General features: G+C 37.0%; 1 protein-coding gene across 1 annotated transcript in view; it reads left to right on the top strand.

The window, feature by feature from the left end:
- Window positions 1-14650, top strand: part of LOC142532318 (uncharacterized) — a 54466-nt gene extending 39816 nt beyond the window's left edge. The window contains exons 3-7 of the mRNA XM_075638639.1: window positions 10235-10473; window positions 10576-10674; window positions 11888-12021; window positions 12657-13257; window positions 14453-14650. Of these exons, the coding sequence (XP_075494754.1) occupies window positions 10235-10473; window positions 10576-10674; window positions 11888-12021; window positions 12657-13257; window positions 14453-14650 (1271 nt within the window). The remainder of the gene's footprint in view (window positions 1-10234; window positions 10474-10575; window positions 10675-11887; window positions 12022-12656; window positions 13258-14452) is intronic.
- Window positions 14651-15015: the final 365 nt, after the last annotated feature.

The following is a 15015-nucleotide window of genomic DNA, read 5'->3' as shown; positions in this document are numbered from 1 at the left end:
AAATTAATAATTTATTATATGTTAAAACCTATATTTTAAAATTTTAGTTTCATTAAAATTATAAAATTATGTTATTTCAGTATTGATTGTCTATATTTAAGTGTCTTACTAAATATGTTTTATTTTCAGGTTTTCTACGTGTTGGTACAATAATGATAACCCAAGCTACAAAATTCAAATGGAGGTGATTCAAACATGTTTGGAATCCTTGAGAAATTATTTACAATTTTGCAGAAGACATAATTGCCTAAAAAATTTATTAAGATGATCAAATTGTGCAAATATCAAAAGGAGGACATATTTATTTTTACTATGACCAGCTTATAGTAAATAAATCATAAATAATTCAATATTTAATCAAATGAGGTGAACCAAGTGGCCAAATTCATCTACAGACAATTCCCTACATGTTTCTTGTTTGAGCCAAGTCAAATTAGGTGCTTAAAGTCGTGAAAAATAGCATTGAAAGAAGGGCCATGGAATTGAAGTTGGAGGAGACAAAAACTACTATTACAACTACATGACATTATTAAAATTTTTGACTCTTTCTCTCATTTGGCCTATAAATAGAGGCCTTGTGCTAGCTTGAGAATCATTCTATCTCATTGCAAAATATAGTGTGAGTGTGTATCAAAGTTCTAAGTTCCAATATTTTTTCTTTCATTTTCTTAACTATGAGTGATGATTTTAGTGTTGATCAAAAGTAAGCTCATGGCAAGCTAATCTATTATGTCAAGGTGAAGAGGATGAATTCTTGGTAAAGTAAGATTGTTTATATTCTGTATATTCTCTATTTATTTCATTTCATTTAGCTAACTTATTTTTATTGTAGGTATAAAAACGAATTATTTGTTGTTAACAATTTACATCAAATGCTTGATACCATTGAAGTGACTATATTGATTTGTTGTTTAATTTTGATACAATAAATATTTCATCGATTATTATTATTGTTATATTATATATATATGTGTATATATTTATATAATTATATCATATATTTCATTTAGACGATAGCGTGGCTCTGCCGGTTGTTCTAAATGCAATATTATGATTTAATACTAACATCTAACAATCTAACATTTACTTTATCGCAACTAAGTTTTACTTTTCGCATCTAACTTTTACTTTATCGCAACTAACTTATTAAATCTTATATTTCATTTAGGCAATAGCGTAGCTCTGCCGGTTGTTCTAAATGAAATATAATGATTTAATTTAACATTTACTTTATGCAATTATATATTTATATAGTTATATATATAATCATAGGTACCATATATAAAATATCGGTTAATTCGGTATTTTCTATAGTGGGAACTATATTATATTATATGTGTGTTTAATTATTTAATTTCTCTTGGAACCATTATTTATGGTGGTTTCCTTTGTTTTACTTTTAGTTAAACAATGTTACATAAACCAAGAATAAATCCTTGAGCCTTGACAAAATTTTATAATTTGTAAACTTCATTCTTGAATTTGGTAATTTATAAATTAATAAATTTAAACTAAAAATAACCTATCTGTGGATCGATCTCGTACTCACGAAATATATTACTTGCAGACAACCTACACTTGGGTGAATTATAATTTAAGTAGTAGCAATTATTTATTTGAGTCATCTTCTAATTTAGGAACACTTCTATAAATTAAAATCTACATTCCCCATAATTCTCTTATAGAAGTCACACTTCTATTCTTCTTTGCGCTTATAAATTCCTTTATAAGCCGTTCAACATATTGAACTATTTTATTTCTCAACGGGATCTAAAAAATTAGCACTTGTGTGACCCTCAATGGTTCAATGATACAACTAGCCTTGGGTTCGCATCTCAATGCGATTCGGGACTAAACATATCCTTATATGAGCATACTCCAGTTGCTCCATTCTTATTTATCAACTCCTTGATAATAAGAACGTCAGAACTCAAGTCTAATAGTACCCAACCAATCATGTTAGACGCCTAGCATCATCGCTTACATGATTCCCTAGGTATCAAATGATAGTGCCTGCAAGAACCAATCTATTATGGTTAGCGTACAGTACGGTCCCTTCATCTCATATATCCCGACCGATTCGACAACTATTGGTATATCGAGAGCTGTCAAAGAATAGATACTATGTGTCATGTCATAGTTGCATCGATGGTGTAATATAAGAAACCCCTTTCTTAATTACCTCTAACACTCTGATCAGAGATTTCAAACTACATACACATGAGATCACATGACATATCCATACTCGAAGGCAAGCGGTGAATCCCCGACTACAATGCATAGACTCCTATATGTTTCGACAGAACACCCAACCTTGCCACCTCATAACCCCATATGAGTCGGTAAACAATTCAAAGTGCAATGCTAGCATATAGAGTCACAATGTTGTCCCGGGTCATAAGAACTAATGGTGTACAACCATAAACTAGGACGTTTCGACTCGATAAGTGAGAACCACTTGGAAAGTCCTTTATGGAGGTTTGTTCAGTGCACTCTACAAGGTGCACCTATCTGCATGTTCGGACATCACAATGTTCCATACCAATGAAATGTGGTACTCATATCGCAGATACGAATCACAAACTTGAGCAGCCTTTATCCTTCTTAACGGCGGCTGAATCGACTAAAAACTGTTTAGAATATATAATATTCAAAATATGAGTTTCATGATACTCATCATATGAGCATCTCATATTGTTTCTACTATTTGTCTATTCAAGTACTTTATCTATGTAACAAGCATGTGTATACAGATAAAGATGAGTCAAAACAATAATTTAAAATATTATTAAAATAAAGATTGTTTAGGCATAGAGTTTAAACATGAACCCTCGGCTAACACTTGGCTCGACGGACACCTATTCTAATACAAGGAGAGTATGTTCTATATTCCAACGCTTCTAAACTTGGGTTAAGCGTAGTTCTGATGCAAAATGACCGAGTTATAGCCTATGCGTCGAGACAATTGAAAGTTCACGAGAAAAACTACCCTACTCATGATCTTGAGTTTGCAGCGGTAGTTTTTGCATTGAAAATTTGGAGACATTACTTATTTGAGGAGAAGTGCAAGATTTTCACTAGCCATAAAAGTTTGAAATACTTCTTCACCCAAAAATAGTTGAATATGAGACAGCGACGATGACTTGAATTAGTGAAAGACTATGATTGAGAGATTAGCTATCATCCGGGAAAAGCTAATGTAGTGGTGGATGCATTGAGTCGAAAGGCAGCAGTTATCACTCAATTATCACTTCAGATACCGTTGCAGTCCGAAATACAGCGGTTTGAGCTTATAGTGTATGCTAGGGGCGAGGCCCCTAATCTTGCCACCTTGACAGTTCAGTCGACTTTGAGAGATAGAATCCATGAAGGACAGTCTAGTGATGAACAATTGCAAAGGTGGAGATTGAGAGATGAAGCAAAGGGCCAGAAGTTATATAATGAGGTGGATGGTGTAGTTCGTTATCGAGATCGTTTATGGGTTCCTAGTGACGACTCTTTGAGGGAGCTCATTATGAAGGAAACTCATGACACACCATATTCCATTCATCCGGAAAGCACGAAGATGTACGAAGATTTGAAGTTGTTATATCGGTGGCCAGGAATGAAGAGAGATATCATGCGATTTGTATCTGAGTGTTTGACATGTCAAAAAGTCAAAGCAGAGCATCAGAGCCAGGAGAAAAGCTTAAGCCACTTCTTATTCCCGAGTGGAAATGGGAAAATATCACTATGAACTTTGTTGTGGGATTGCCGATGACTATTAAAGGGTTTAATGCTACATGGGTGATATTTGATCGTCTTACGAAATCAGCGCATTTTCTACCTATCAAAATGACATTCACCATGACACAATATGTTGATCTGTACATTCGAGAGATAGTTTGTCTGCATGGGATTACTCTATTAATTGTTTATTACAGAGATCCAAGATTTACATCGTCTTTCTGGAAGAGTCTGCATGCAACGATGGGGACAAAGTATTATTTAGTACAACATTCCATCCTCATATCGATGGTCAGTCAAAGAGGGTTATTCAAATTTTAGAAGATCTACTGCGAGCCAGTATGACCAATTTCCAAGGAAGTTTGGAACCAAAATTACCTCTAGTAGAGTTCACCTATAATAATAGCTATCAATCAACTATTGGGATGACTCCCTTTGAGGCACTTTATGGAATGAAATGTAGATCTCCTATTCATTGGGACGAGGTTGGCGAAAGAAGAAAAATTGGTCCGAACTTGATAGAAGAGACCGCTGAGCTCATAGTCAAAATTCGAGATAGAATGAAGACTGAACAAAGCCGACAGAAAAGTTATGCGGACAAGAGACGAAAGGACCTAGAGTTTGCAGTGGGAGACCACGTATTTGTGAAAATGCACCCATGAAGGGTGTTATGCGATTTGGCAAGAAAGACAAACTTAGTCCAAGATTCATAGGGCCGTTTGAGATTTTGGAGAAAATCGGAACATTAGCCTATAAGGTGGCATTGCCACCGATGTTTTCTGAAGTACACAATGTATTTCATATCTCGATGCTGGGAAAGTACATGTCAAACCCATCACATGTACTAAATAATGAATCTCTGAAATTAACTCCGAATATGACTTATGAAGAAAGACCTGACCAAATCTTGGGAAGGCAAGAAAGAAGACTACGAAACAAAGTCATTTCAATGGTCAATGTCAAGTGACTGAATCACTCGGAAGAAGAAGCTACTTGGGAAACCGAGAGGGACTTGAGGAGTCTCTACCCGGAGCTATTCGGTAAGTTCTAATTTCGAGGACAAAATTTTATTTAAGGGGGGAAGGAATTGTAAGGTCTAAAATTAAGACAACGTAATCCAACTACATGAAAATCTAGGGAATATGAATAATAGCGAATTAATTGATTGTAATTGCTGAATTGATTATGTGATATGTTTATATGATGTTTTAGTAGTTTTTCTTCTTAAATCATTAAAATGTAATTTTAAAAGTTATTTGAGTTGCGATCGAGGAACGTAGACTGAGGATTGAAAAATGAAAAATATTTTTATTAAATAATTGTTTTTAATTATTTACAATATGGTTGATGCTTTTTATTATTTTTGAAAATAATGAGTTTTGAGGTGATTTTATACGCCGGGACGTAAATTTTATCGGTATTCGATTTTCAACAAAAATACGAATGTTTTAACCACCCGGCTAATAATTTAACAAACTTTCCTAAACAAAATATTTCAAATATACACAATTGGGCTTATTGGGCCTAATATAGTTTACTAATCGGCCCAAGCATGCACACAAGTTTTATTAGCAAATTAAAAAGCCTAAACCCTACCCTTATTTATAAAAGCACATGCACGCCCCTACCCGAGCTGCACAACTCTTTTCCCTGAATCAAACTCACGGAACACACCAAAAAATCAGAGGAAAATCTCCGATTTTTGCTAGGAATTTAAGCCAAGGTCGTTCGTAGCCGTTCTTCGCAATCGTCAACGTTGTTCGTGCGTAAATTACGCAAAGGGACGCAATATTATTTCCCTTACTCATCCATCACACCATCGTATTTATTTAAATATGTATTGCATGAAAAACAAGTTGCATTTTGATGTATTTTCGTTTTGATGAAAACACGATCTTTTAAAGCTTGAGTTTTCATCCAAAAACATGATTTATATGTTCTTAAGGGGCTCCCATGATTAGGGCATTGATCAAGGGTTGTTTTACTCAATTTTAAGGAGTCCTAGGATGCACAACACGCTGCACACGTCGAAGAACACAAGCTGGAACCATCTCTCGGTTTTTGTTGAACAAGGGCTCGGGTTCAAGGGTTCGGTTGCATTGCTTGACTTGGGTCACGGCTGGGGTTTGGCTTGGCTTGGGTTAGGGAAGGAGTCCTAGCCATGCTAGGACTCGAGGGTCACGGCTGGGGAGGAGTCCTAGCAAGCTAGGACCCCACTTGAGAGCCATTGAGAAGAGTCGTGCATGTGTGCAGCTCGTACTGGGAAGTCAAGGCTCGGCCAGAGGGCTAGGTTAGGTCCTTAGGGTCCTAAGAGGGTGCACAATGGTCTGGGCTTGGGGCTGGTCCAGTGGCTAGAGTCCTAGGTGTGAAAACGTAGAGTCCTAGTGCAACATGGTTCTCGGTCGGTTGTGCTTCTGATTTTTGGCTTTTGTTTTGAGTTTCGATTCGAGTCCTAAGGGTTCTAAGGGTCCAGTAGGATCTATAAAGGGTCTGGTTCGAAGTTGGCTCAGGGTGGTTCGGGTGTGGCTCCGTGAAAAAATAAGATGGCTTGAGTGTTTAGTGCTTAGGTTCGAACAAGGGTTTTATTGGCTAGAGATTTGAAACATGGCTCAACGGGTGTCGAGTGATGGTTCACGAGGGCTAAATAATTAATAAAATTCAAAGTTTCAAGTTCGGGAATTTTATAATAAATTTTGATTTAATTCGCGATGAAAACGTAGTAATATGTTATAATTAAAGATTAAATTGAAAAGTCATTGATTTAAGCTTAACAAAATTACGAGAAAATTAATATAAGCTTAAATAATTATTTGGAATGGTCTAGAGTCAACATAATTAAGAAAATGTCAAAAATATGAAATTTTACGTCAAGGGGTAAAATGATAATTTTACACTCGAAAATTAGTAAATGTCATAGCAGTGTCCTGAATGCTGTTTTACATGTTAATATGATTATTTTGCATGTTTACGAAATTTTATAATAAATGATAACATTAAAAGACATGTTTCATGCTTGGTTTAAAAGAAAAACGTTATATGCATGTTTAATTTTTATAAGTGATTAAAATATGAAATGTTCATAAGTGCAATTTATTGTACTTTTATTACTTGTTTTAACTTGGAATTCTATGATTCTTGAGCAGATTTTATGTGATTTGTTGTTGTTTTTGTTTTTATAGTTTGGAAGCTTAGAATGAGAGTGTGGAGTATTAAAATGTTGAATTGAAAAGTGCCAAAGTTAAGAAAAATACAGCAGCTGCACCGCACCCACGGTATATGTAGCACCGCACCCGCGGTAAGACAGTGCACCCGCGCTAAAAGGAGTATCGCACTTGCGTTTGCACACCAGAAGCAATACCGCACCCGCGGTAGGTTCTGCACCGCACCCGCGGTCCCTGCACGACAGAATCCGAAAAATCTGTAACTTGGTGTGCTGCACATGGAAGTCAAAGATAATGGTGTGCTGCGGATTGAGGCTTGTCTAGGACTATAAAATACATCATTTTCTTACCATCTAGGGTATTGAGGAGCCAAGGAAAGAGGGGAGGCTGCTGCTAGATGATTGAAGACTCAAGTTCATCTAGTTCTTGAGAAATCTTTTGCACAAATCCGGGGACGGAATCAGCACTTCAAACTCTTGTTCTAAGTTCTTCTTTCTTTTATTTTTCATTTGATATGTCTTGTTTTAGAACCATGTTTTGTTGTTTTACTTGTGTTATTATGAACTAATTTTTATTTTTAGAGGAATGATGGAACAAAACTAGAAACCATGTGTTGGAATCTATGAACTAAGCTATTTAAGTTCTTCATCTTGTTCTTTTGTATTATTTCAATCTTAATTCTTTCAATTTATTGGCCACAATTTGAATGATTTATATGTTTACAATTTATCACTCGGAAGAGGAAATTATAAACAAGAAAAAGAAAAAAATACTTATTGAAGGTTATAGAGAATCTAGTGCTTGATGTGTTATTTATTTGTAGATTGTTGATGGGAACATTGCAATCAAATTTTAGTTAACTAAAATCTACTAACACTCAGGAGAGGGAGTAGATAATTATAGGATTCTTGGCTATTGAATAAGAAAGAGTTTTACAAAATAGCTACAAGAAATTACACATGATAGATAGTTGAGTGAAATCGGACCTCTAGATCTTTTATTCCATTGTTATTTGCTAAAAAGTTTGGTGTTATATTTTATTTAATCCATTTTCAATATAGCTATTCTTGTGAACAAATCTTTTAATTGATTTTTCTAAATAAAGTCTATACTATTTTAATTACATGTACTAATATATATTTATATACACATTCCTCGTGGGATCGACACTTGTACTCAAAAATATATTTTACAATAACTTGACGTCGTGCGCTTGCGAGCAATCAAGAAAATACGCAACAAGTTTTTGGCGCCGTTGCTGGGGAGTGTTTATTTTAAATTTATATTAGTATTGTTACCGATTAGTCTAGATTTTAATTTAGAGCTGTTTTTATTTTATTACATTAAACATTGATTTGTTTCTTATCTTTGTTTGACAGTGCATGCGAAGATCTCAAAATCTTGACTTGCTTATCTTTGATCTCGAGATCGAAAGAACCGTAAGAAAATTAAGAAAGACGAGAAGAGAAGAGATTCAAGCAATGGCTGACAACAGAGAAAATGAAAATCCACCTGCAATACCCATTAGAGATCATTTTAGGCCGGTACTAAATGCTCATTATTCGGGCATAGCACGAGGGACTATTAATGCAAACAACTTTGAGCTCAAGCCTGCATTGATAAACATGGTTCAACAGAACCAGTTTGGGGGAGCCGCTACTGTAGATCCTCATCTACATCTCAGAACATTCCTTGAAATCACTGACACGGTAAAGATAAATGGTGTTCTTAATGATATAATTCGATTGCGGTTGTTTCCTTTTTCTCTTAGGGACCAACCAAGAGATTGAATTGTTTTACAATGGTCTGAATGGACAAACAAGAGGCACTGTGGATGCATCAGCTGGTGGCACGATATTTGCCAAATCACCTGATCAAGCATATGATTTGCTTGAACAGATGACCATTAACAGTTATCAATGGCCGTCTGAGAGGTCAGGAGTAAAGAAGCCAGCTGGAATTTATGCCGTAGATCCTATTACATCACTGACCGCACAAGTTTCAGCTTTAACAACTCAAATTGCAGTTATGAATAAAGATAGTCCACCAGAGGTTGAAAATGCATCGGTTGTTATTGACGAACCACATATTCCTGATGAAGGCTCATTATATCTACAATCAGAATTTTGGTGGATACGGAGGATATCGAGGTAACCCTTCCCCTAACACTTATCATCCTGATTTGAGAAATCATGAGAATTTTTCATATGCTAATAATAAGAATGTGTTGAATCCTCCACCGGGGTTCAATACATCAAAGGGGGAAGGAAAACCTTCACTTGAGGATCTAGTTGGGACATTTGTTGTTGAATCTAGTAAAAGGATGGCTAGGACTGAATCTCGTCTTGATGGCATGGAAACTCACATGGGAAATATGGGTGCCACAATGAAATCATTGGAGACACAGATTGGACAGTTGGCTAATGCATTGAGAGATCAAAATAGAGGTCAATTCCCAAGTAATATTGAAGTGAATCCAAAGGAGCAATGCAAAGCTGTAACTTTGAGAAGTGGAAGAGAACTTGAGGTTAAAAAATCCAAAGAGAATGAGAAAGCGAGAAGACAGTTGAAAAAGTTGAAACCAAGGGATCCAAAGCTGAAGTTGAAGTTGAACAACCTCCAGTATTTAAGCCGACTCTTCCCATACCCACAGAGATTTAGGAAGAAGATTATTGATGATCAATTTGTAAAATTTTTGGAAATTTTCAAGAAGATTCACATCAACATTCCATTTGCTGATGCTTTAGAGCAAATGCCAAACTATGCAAAGTTCATAAAAGATGTGATGTCAAAGAAGAGGAAGCTGCAAGAGTTCGAGACAGTGAAGTTGACCGAAGAGTGTAGCGCCATTCTCCAAAAGAAGTTACCACAAGAACTAAAAGATCCAGGGAGTTTTACTATTCCTTGCATTATTGGTGATAATCATGTTAATAAAGCTTTATGTGATCTTGGAGCAAGTATTAATCTTATGCCATTTTCTATTTACAGGGCCTTGAAGCTTGGGGAGGTAAAACCAACCACTATAACTTTGCAACTTGCAGATAGGTTACTCACCTATCCTCGTGGAATTGTTGAAGATGTTTTGGTAAAAGTTGACAAGTTTATCTTCCCCGCTGATTTTGTAATACTTGATATGGAGGAAGATCAAAATTCTCCATTGATTTTTGGGCGACCCTTCTTAGCCACTGGAAAAGCATTGATAGATGTACACAAAGGAGAACTCACCTTGAGAGTTGGTGGGGAAGCTGTGATATTCAACATCTATAAGGCTATTAAAGGTAACGACGGGGTGAGTACTTGTAAAAGAATTGATATAATTGACTCTTGTGTTGCTGAGATTGGTATAGGTCATACAATAGAAGATCCATTAGAAAGATGTCTTTCTAGTACTATTAGTAGAGTGGATGATGATTGGGAATTGAGAGAGCAACTTTTGGCTCTTGAGGAGTTGCCAAAGGTGAAGGAAGTCACAAAGGAGAAGTTGGAAGAAGAAAAGTGTTCAGAGATTATACATTCATCCCCTGTTTTGAAGGAATTGCCAAGTCATCTTTGCTATGCTTTCTTGGGTGAGAAGTCGACATATCCGGTAATTATCTCTTCCTTTCTTACTTTAGATGAAAAAGAGAAATTGTTGAGAGTGTTGAGGAAATTTAAAACTGCATTTGGGTGGTCGATTTTTGATATCAAGGGGATTAGTCCCACCATATGCATGTATAGGATTTTAATGGAGGAGTCATACGCTCCTTATGTGGATCATCAAAGGAGGCTAAATCCAGCTATGAAGGAGGTAGTGAAAAATGAAGTGTTGAAATTGTTAAATGCTGGAGTTATATATGCTATTTCTGACAGTTGTTGGGTGTCTCCTGTGCAAGTAGTGCCTAAAAAGGGTGGAATGATTGTGGTAAAGAATGAAAATGATGAACTAATATCTACTCGTACTGTGTCTGGATGGCGAGTATGTATTGATTATAGGAAGTTGAACAATGCCACACGTAAAGATCATTTTCCATTACCTTTTATTGATCAAATGCTTGATAGACTTGCTGGTTATTGTTACTACAATTTTTTATATGGTTATTCAGGTTATAACCAGATTGCTATAGCACCAGAGGATCAAGAGAAGACAACATTCACGTGCCCCTATGGAACGTTTGGTTTTAGGAGGATGCCTTTTGGGCTATGCAATGCACCTGCTACTTTTCAGAGATGTATGATGGCCATATTTTCAGACATGGTGGAAGACATCATGGAAGTCTTCATGGATGATTTCTCGGTATTTGGCTCTTCATTTGATCATTGTTTACATAACCTTTCCCTCGTTTTGCAGAGATGTCAAGAAAAGAACTTAGTTCTTAATTGGGAGAAGTGTCATTTTATGGTCCAAGAGGGTATTGTTCTTGGACATAAAGTGTCTTCAAAGAGATTAGAGGTAGACAGAGCCAAAGTAGTTGCAATCGAAAAGCTTCCACCACCGATGAACATCAAAGGGATAAGGAGTTTCTTAGGACACGCCGTGTTTTATCGTAGATTTATTAAAGCTTTTTCTAAGATTACTAAACCTTTGTGTAATTTGCTTGAAAAAGAATCCACTTTTTATTTTTGATGATGATTATCTGCAGGCATTTGAGAAGATCAAGAAGGCATTGGTGACAGCACCAATCATGATAGTACCAGATTGGAAGGAGCCCTTCGAGTTGATGTACGATGCTAGTGATTATGCAGTAGGTGTGGTGTTGGGACAAAGGCGTGATAAATTTTTTAGATCAATCTACTATGCAAGTCGAACCATGGATGCTGCACAACAAAATTACACAACTACTGAAAAGGAGATGCTTGCAGTAGTGTTTGCATTTGACAAGTTTAGACCCTACTTGGTCGGAACATATGTAATTGTTTTCACTGACCATGCAGCTATTCGATACCTATTTGCCAAGAAGGATGCAAAACCACGCTTGATAAGGTGGATTTTATTGCTCCAAGAGTTTGATTTTGAAGTCAAGGATAGGAAGGGGTGTGAAAATCAAGTAGCCGACCACTTGTCACGGCTCGAACTTGAAGATAAAAAAGATGAAGGAACCATAAAAGAAGCATTTCCAGATGAACATCTGTTTGAGGTAAATTCGAAACTCCCTTGGTTTGCTGATATAGCTAACTTCTTGTCCTGTGGTACTCTCCCTCCATATTTGAGTTATCACCAAAAGAAGAAATTCTTTCACGATGCAAAGTTTTACCTATGGGATGATCCATACGTATTCAAAAGATGTGCTGATCAAGTTATAAGGAGATGCTTGGATGGAGTCGAAGCACACCAAATTCTGGAGCAATGCCACTAGTCACCTTATGTGGACATTTTGGAGCAACACGAACAGCAGCTAAGGTATTGCAATCTGGTTTCTATTGGCCTAGTATGTTTAAAGATAGTTATACCTTAGTAAAATCATGTGATAGATGCCAGAGGTTAGGAAACATTTCTAGACGTCACGAACTACCACTGACGAATATTTTGGAAGTATAACTTTTTGACGTTTGGGGCATTGATTTCATGGGACCTTTTCCCCCTTCTTTTGGTAATTCTTATAATTTATTAGCTGTGGATTATGTTTCAAAATGGGTGGAAGCAATCGCCACCAATACTAATGATGCTCGTGTTGTAGCTAAATTTGTGCATAAGAACATCTTCACGAGGTTCGGAACACCGAGAGCCATTATAAGTGACGAAGGTACGCATTTTTGCAATAACATTTTCAACTAACATTTGGCTAAATACAGTGTGAATCATAAAGTGGCACTGGCGTATCACCCCCAATCGAATGGACAAGATGAAATATCCAACCGGGAAATTAAACAAATATTGGAGAAGACAGTCAACATTAACCAGAAGGATTGGGCACTCAAGTTGGATGATGCACTATGGGCATACCGAACCGCATTCAAAACACCTATTGGGATGTCTCCCTATAGGCTCGTATTTGGAAAAGCATGTCACTTTCCACTTGAGTTGGAGCACCGAGCATTCTGGGCAATTAAGAAGTTGAACTTTGACTTAAAAGCATCTGGCGATGTCAGAAAATTGCGACTAAATGAAATGGAAGAATTCCGAAATGACGCATATGAGAATGCCAAGATCTACAAAAAGCATACTAAGAAGTGGCATGACAAAATCATTGTTCGAAGGGAGCTCAAACCGGGGCAACAAGTATTATTATTCAATTCTCGTCTGAAGTTGTTTCCTGGTAAGTTGAAGTCGCATTGGTCAGGGCCATTTGTTGTGGAAACTGTGTATCCTCATGGGGCTATCGAGCTAAAGTGTAATGATGGAAGAACTTTCAAGGCGAATGAACAGCGGATTAAGCCTTATTATGGGACCGAAGTAAGGAATATCGACATCATTGGGTTGAGCGAACCACCATGAACAAAATTAGTATAGTCGGGCTGAAGACGTTAAACCAAGCGCTTATTGGGAGGCAACCCAAATTTTTGTTTCTCTATTGCATTTCGTTTTCGGTTTTGTTTTTTTTTATTCTTGTATTCTTATTTTAGGTTGTGTATTTTTGGTATAGTGTGTTCTTGTATCTTCCCAAATCTTATGAATTTCAGTTGTTTTTCAGGACTAAAAATTGGAGGAGAAAACAATTTCAAAGAGTGCACCCGCACTGGAAATATAGCGCACCCGCAGTAGTTGTTGAATCGAAAATTTTAAAATTCCAGTAGCTAGACCGCACCCGCGGTAGTTTCAGGAGCGCACCTGCATTGGATTGGCCGAGAGCTTACCGCACCCGCGATAATCTTGTTAGCGTACCCGCGGTGGATGTTGAAGCAAAAATAGAAAAATTCCAGTAACCCAAGAGCACCCGCGGTTATTTTGTTAGTGCACCCGCGCTGACATTCCAGAACCCACACCGCAGCCGCGGTAAGTTATTTGCCGTACCCGCGGTATCAGAGGGTTGGAAAACAAAAAAATTCCAGGTAGAAACATCGCACCCGCGGTACAATAAAAACCGTACCCGCGGTCGCTGAAGATCGAGAAATTAAAAAATTCCAGTACAGCGCACCCGCGGTATGTTCTTGATCGCACCCGCGGTCGATCATTTTAAATTCAAAAAGGGGCAGTAATTGGACATAACCGAAGAACCTTTCTCCCAAATCTCTCCTTCACTTCGAAAATCTTTCTCAAGAACACATTCCACACTCAAATTTTGTTTTTCCAAAATTTTCCACTCCACACCTATATAACTTTACTCATTCCTCTCAATTTCCATCTTCATTCCACACAATCAACACCGAACCAAGGGTTTAAAAGGGGGCTCGAAAATTTCATCAAGATTTGATTGGAGCTTCGATTTTGTTTTTCCAAGAAACATTTCTACACTCAAGGTGAGCAAATCCATAGTACATTTGCTTTGAAATTCAAAATTATTGGTGTTATTTGCTATGGAAGAAAATTGAAATTTAGTGGAGTGCATTCTTGATATTGTTGATTGAATTGGTGTGTATATTGTTGAGGTGTAGTTATTGTGGTTAACAAGTTTGAGGGTGTGAAAGAATCATCTAGTTTTGTGAATTAGATTGAAGGGGAATTTGGTGAGTTGAAAGTGTTCGACAAAATGCCTCCAAGAAAGAAACAATCAAAGGGTGCATCCTCGTCTTCAAATTATGATGCACACAAGTTTTGGGATGAGAAAGCGGAGGAGAATTATGCTAAAATTCTAAACAAGAACATTGTGAAAGAGAGGGGCTTTGACTTGAGCTTCCCACGTAACTGAAATCGGATTCATGCTTACTGCTAGGCATTGGGAGGAGTTTGGCAAGCCACCACCGGATGCGGTTATTTCGTTGGTAAGAGAATTTTTTGCTAACCTTAAGGTTAAGCATGATCACTTGAAAGTTTTGGTGCGAGGCAAGATGGTAGCTTTTGATGCTCATACCATCAACACAATGTATGGTATCCCTCCAATCATGCATGATGAATATGAAGAATATCAGACCGAAGAAGTTGATTATAATAATATTCTTCCGACTATTTGCATCGAGGGAGCGGAATGGCAGATGAGAGAAGATGTGCATTTAAGCCTGACCAGATGATGCGAACACGGATGGTCAGGCGCCAAGGAAAGCATGGGACCCTTTG

Source organism: Primulina tabacum, chromosome 18, assembly GCF_025594145.1.
Source record: "Primulina tabacum isolate GXHZ01 chromosome 18, ASM2559414v2, whole genome shotgun sequence".
Lineage (NCBI taxonomy): Eukaryota > Viridiplantae > Streptophyta > Magnoliopsida > Lamiales > Gesneriaceae > Primulina > Primulina tabacum.
The sequence above is the reverse complement of the archived record's forward strand: the minus strand, read 5'-3'. Positions and strand labels throughout refer to the sequence as shown.